At 38.8% G+C, this 5,284-nt stretch overlaps 1 protein-coding gene across 1 annotated transcript in view; it reads right to left on the bottom strand.

Moving 5' to 3' along the window:
* COL4A2 (collagen, type IV, alpha 2) overlaps positions 1-5,284 on the bottom strand; it is a 250,911-nt gene that overhangs the window by 161,204 nt on the left and 84,423 nt on the right. The window contains exon 3 of the mRNA XM_006901565.1: positions 4,647-4,727. Coding sequence (XP_006901627.1) covers positions 4,647-4,727 — 81 coding nt within the window. The remainder of the gene's footprint in view (positions 1-4,646; positions 4,728-5,284) is intronic.

The raw sequence follows: 5,284 nt of genomic DNA, 5'->3' as shown, positions 1-5,284 counted from the left end.
GTGCGGTTGGCGCAGGATAGAGCAGGGTTTAGAGCTGTTGTGCATAGGGTCGCTATGAGTCGGAAACGACTCGATGGCACATAACAACAACAACATTTTCCATTGAGTTACCTGCAACTCACACAGACTCAATAACAATAGCTATTGTCTGAACCCTGCCCTATGCTCTATTATATACAGGGTTTTCAAAGGCCTGTTATTTCCAAAGTGGATGGCTGAAAGGGTCCTGTGAAGGTCAATGTCACTAAGTTATTTCAGTGTTCTGTATATGACCTCACTTTTTAAAAATTAAGAATTTCATGAATCTACAAAGGGCTGCTAAGGAGTAAGGATGCCACTTCAAAGACTAAGATGCAAGTGACTCAAGCCATGGTATTTTCAACTGCTTCCTGTATAAAAGTTGGAAGTGTACAAAGAAAAAAGAACTGATGTCTTTGAGTTGTGTTGGTTAAGAGTATTGAATATACCATGGACTGCAAACAAAACCCTGACAAAGTTGTTCTGGATGAAGTGCAGTACAAGTGCTCCTTGGAAGCAAGGACAGTGAGATTTCACCTAAGTGGTACATATTCTCAGGTGGGGTCAGTCCCTTGGAAAAGCAGAAGATCACTGTAACAGAAGAAGACCTTCAAGGAGCTGGCTTGACACAGTGACTTCAACAATGAACTTCAGCAGAGCAGAGATTGTGAGAATGATGTAGAACTGGTGAGGGCTTCCTTCTGTTCTATAAAGGCTGCAAGGAGGCAAGCCAACTAAGTGACACCCGTTAACAACACCACAATGTACAAGCAAAGCTGAAATCAGATGGTTCGCCTGCTCTACTTTATTACTGTTAATATTTATGTCACCTGATGGCAATAACTCTATGATGGAAATTCTGTAACAGAAATTCACTAGGTTGCATGAATTCTATTCAAATTCTTTCAAACTCTATTGTGTGTGAAAGGGAAAAAAAAGGACAGAAAAAAGATTAGACTAAAGAGCTTTTCCTAATACTGGCATTTAGTCATAGAAAAAGCCTGAGCTTGTCGGCTGAAGTTCACTGCTAGCTTTCATTCACTCTGTATGGCATCAATACATTAGGACTTACAGATTTTAATTCTTTAATAATATTTAATTGTTGATATTATTGTAATATGTCATCAAGTCGTCTGTGACTTGTAAGTGAAAGTACGTACAATAGTTCTGAACCCTGCCTTATCCTGAGTCGTTCTCATTGTCTCCAACACATCTACCCTCATTACCCCCGTTACGGAGTCAATCTCATCCAGCGTCTTCCTCTCCTGTGCTGTCCCTCCACTCTTCCAAGCATAATATCCTTTTCCAAGGACTGGTCCCTCCTGGCAACATGGCCAAAGTATGTGGGACAGAGCTTCCGAATCCTTGCCACCAGAGAGCAACTTGGTTTTACCCTCTCCAGGACATACTGCTTGTTCTCTTGGTATTCCATGGAATGCTCAATACTCCTCCCCTGCACAACTCCTCAAAGGCATCAATTCTTCTTCTGTCATCCTTATTCATTGTCCAGCTCTCTGATGCATAGCAAATAACTGTTAAATGATAATTCAAAACAGAGACTCACAAACAACAATAGTTGAAAGTGTTTGATTTTCAATTCACTCAACAACTTAAGAGCTGCTTTGACAAGCTAGGAAATTATCACTGTTAAATAAAGGAGCAAAATCTCTTTTCATTTCTGCCTACTCCCTTTCCCTCCACTCACAGAAAATTCTCATTCATAAAGGTAAACATCTGGGAAAGGAGTGCAGACACAGGAGATGATTATACCGGCAAAAGAACTGATCTGAAAGTCTGAAAAGTTGTTTTGTTCTGGAGTGTGCCATAACTAGGTGTGAGATTTGAGCAGGCCATTTGTTCCCTGATGTAAATAAAAAGCTGTGGACTAGATGCCCTGAGCACCTTCCCGCTCCGGTCGGGGTGCGGGGAGAGCACAGAAAGTTGGACAGAGTTGTATTCCTGCTGCAATGATATATGTGCACGGCTGGTGGTTCTGCCTAGGAGAAGCAATCCTCTCCCTGCCAAAAGAATCCAGGACCCACCACGGAGGGGTGGAGAATGAGGCCCAGTAAATTTTACACAAAGCTCATTCATTGAGTAATTTGAGATTTCATTTCGAATTGGGCTCCCACAGCACATTTGTGATTTCTGTTTGGAGTCCAAAAGTTATCCAGTAACATAGAGTTTCTGGTGTTGGCTGTCACCATGGTGAGATCCATTGACTCTACCCCATTTCCATATAAGGCCGAGTCAGCCAAGTGCTCAGGGTGTGGGGAGTTCTGCAGTCAGGGCTTTTCATCATTGCTACAGAAGCACCATCGGGAAAATACATTTCTATCAAGGGACCTCAGAGGAAGCTGTGGGAACGAACAAACAACACATACAGCTCTTTGAAAAGCAAAATCTGTCCAACTGCTATTTTTACATATTACATTACTTTTAAGAAAATATTATTAACCTAGGCAGGGCGAAAATAACACTACCTTCTCTGCAAATACATTTGAGTAAATCTGCAAATAAATGTTTAACACCTATAAGTAAGTCTTGTACTGAAACAAGAGTTACCTCCTAACAAATGCTTTCATACAGTGTTGACAATTGTCCTAGCAAGGGATATCTTCAGAAACAGAATGGAGGTTCTTTATGGAAAGTGGTGGGTTTTTTTTTGTCTCCCTTCACTAGGCTTCTTTATTACCTTTCACTGTCAACTGCCTGCATCATCTCACTGATTAATATCCCGTGTGGCACACCTGGACCAATGAGGAGGTCTTGCATACTGACTGTTCAAATAACTCAGCGACTGGATCATTATGGTCCCATCCCAGCACATGGCGAGGCCCCCTTCAACAATGGTGAAGAGTATCACACAGCAGAAAGCAAAATGTAGATGTAGAAATATTTCAGGGAATCTGAGCACTACAGACAGTGGATCCCATAACACAGGTTACAAATTGGGGTATCATTTCACAGCATCTCTTGAGCAAAATGCTTAGACATTTGCCAGATCTCAACTTAATTAGATTGCTGTTGATAACTTGTCTGTGTAATTAGAGGAAAATAAAGTCCATCTTGGGTTTTGGATTACTCCTGTTAATTACACCCACCAGAAAGGTTTCCATTTTCTACTTTGTTTGGCTATGTATAAAAACAGACTCAAAGTCTTGTCTTAATTAGAACAACAGGAAATAAAGAAGGTTTTAATATCCAAACTAAAATAAAGAGATTAAAGGAACCTTCAAAAATTCCCTTAAAAGGCCTTTAAAATAACTGCTATGAAGATAACATTATATACAGAATCGAAATAAGCCATTATTTTTTTAATATTGCCTTTAAAAAATTGGTTCATATACATTGTGTTTCACCTTATTTCTCATTCATATTGTGTTTCATACAATCATTCTCATTCATTATGTTTTATAAAATTAATCACCGCTGGACCTTGCCCATCATTAACCTGTCTTTTCACCCAGATCCTTCCCATTTATTTACTCAAGGGAAAAAAAATTATTCTTAAGACATCATGAGAAATTTTAATATATTGGTTTTGAATTAAACGATCAAAAAAGTAACCAAAAACAGGCCTATGGCCTAAGGGTGCTTGGTGTGTGTTTGAGTGATTACATAGAGAAGAATGCGGGGAGCCACTGGAGTCTAAGTCCATCGCGCACAGAGGAGTCTTACACGTTTTGGTATCGCACTAACTTATTTTCTTCATATCTGTACAAAGCTGAGTTAGTTATGTGCTAGAGAATGGCTAGTTTGAAAGTATCTGTGACAGCAGCATTACAGACAAAAGCTATAACAAGAAACTCCAGGGGAATCTGACATGAAATGGCTTCTATATGTGGTGAAAAAAATACTCATCTTTGTGAAATGTTGATAAATTAACCACAACTATCAATTCCTAATGCATAAATTCTCCACATAGAGAAGTGGAATCTTTTATTACAATGGAAGATAATTATTTTGAAGATTGTTAAGTCATGGCAAACATAGAATATGGAGAAGGAAGCTTTGAACTGATGGCAGACAGTCTCAGACTATTGGGGTCATTTCTACTGAAATAATATTTAGTGACATGCTAGTTAAATAAGGCCAAAACATTTCTAAAAAATGTTTCTTGTGACAACTTTATTCCTATTAGTTTTATTTTTTTGAGGGAACCAATCAGTTCAAGATGTGTAGGCACAGTTACACAACTAGCAAAAAAGGGCTCCAGGTAATAAGAGACGACGGTTCCTCTGCATAGTGGGTGGAAATGACTATTTTACAAACTGACTTCATGATTCAACTTAAACTAATTTGGAACACCCTAATATTGTTGTAACTTATGGCTAAAGCTAGCAGGGCAATGCAGACAAGAATTTCAAATTGCCTCTCACAATGTAACATTTGCCATTGCGGAGTATATAATAAAGAAAAATCTTTACAAAACTTCTTTATAATCTTCATAATAAACAAAACATTTTTTAACTAAGGGTCTTAATAACTGAATTCATTTAACCAGGAAGTTTAAAGATGCTTTCATTTAAAAAAGAAGTGTAAGAAAGAGAATATTTATTGTAAAAAAAATCAACAAGTATTGCTGCCAGCTTGTCTGTTAGAGCAGAGGTAATGCTGTGACTTACACGTCCTCCTTTCTCGGGATAACACTGGCAGCCCCCACTGCAGTCTCTTCCTCCACAGGCCGCACCATACTTCTTCACACCCTGAAAAATATAACCGAAACACACAAATTACTTACAAATATTTCCAATGACAATATGGAACGTAAGAATTCCATTTGTTGAGAGTATCCTCCATTCTAATAACAAACTGTTGTTATCATGTGCCACTGAGACAGAACCAATTAATAAATATGCTGACTCTCTGGTGGGTTTTCAGAGGCTGTTAATTGCACAGGAGAAGACTTCCCATCTTTCTCCCAAGGAACAGGTGGTAGATTTGAACTGCATGCCTTCAGGTTGGTAGCATAATTCCTTACCACTAAGCCACACGAGACTGTTCATTCAAAATAGTGGCTAAATCTTTTTAACGTGCTTACTGAAGGGAATCCAATGGCTAACATGCTCAGGTGACAACCCAAAATTTGAAGGTTTGAATTAATTTACAGCCCACACAAAATACAGACACAGTTATCGATATCTTAAAAGCCATTTGTTGAAAAACACCAGAACACACACGTGTCCATGATGTTAGTTGTCAGTGATTAAGTGGTCACATGTGGCAAGTGGTTAAAAATTGTAAGTGGCCTGAAACCCACAGC

This window comes from Elephantulus edwardii, unplaced genomic scaffold, assembly GCF_000299155.1.
Source record: "Elephantulus edwardii isolate Elephantulus edwardi_28Jun2011 unplaced genomic scaffold, EleEdw1.0 scaffold00332, whole genome shotgun sequence".
NCBI lineage: Eukaryota > Metazoa > Chordata > Mammalia > Macroscelidea > Macroscelididae > Elephantulus > Elephantulus edwardii.
Note: the sequence above shows the minus strand (reverse complement) of the source record. Positions and strands in the feature narration are given on the sequence as shown.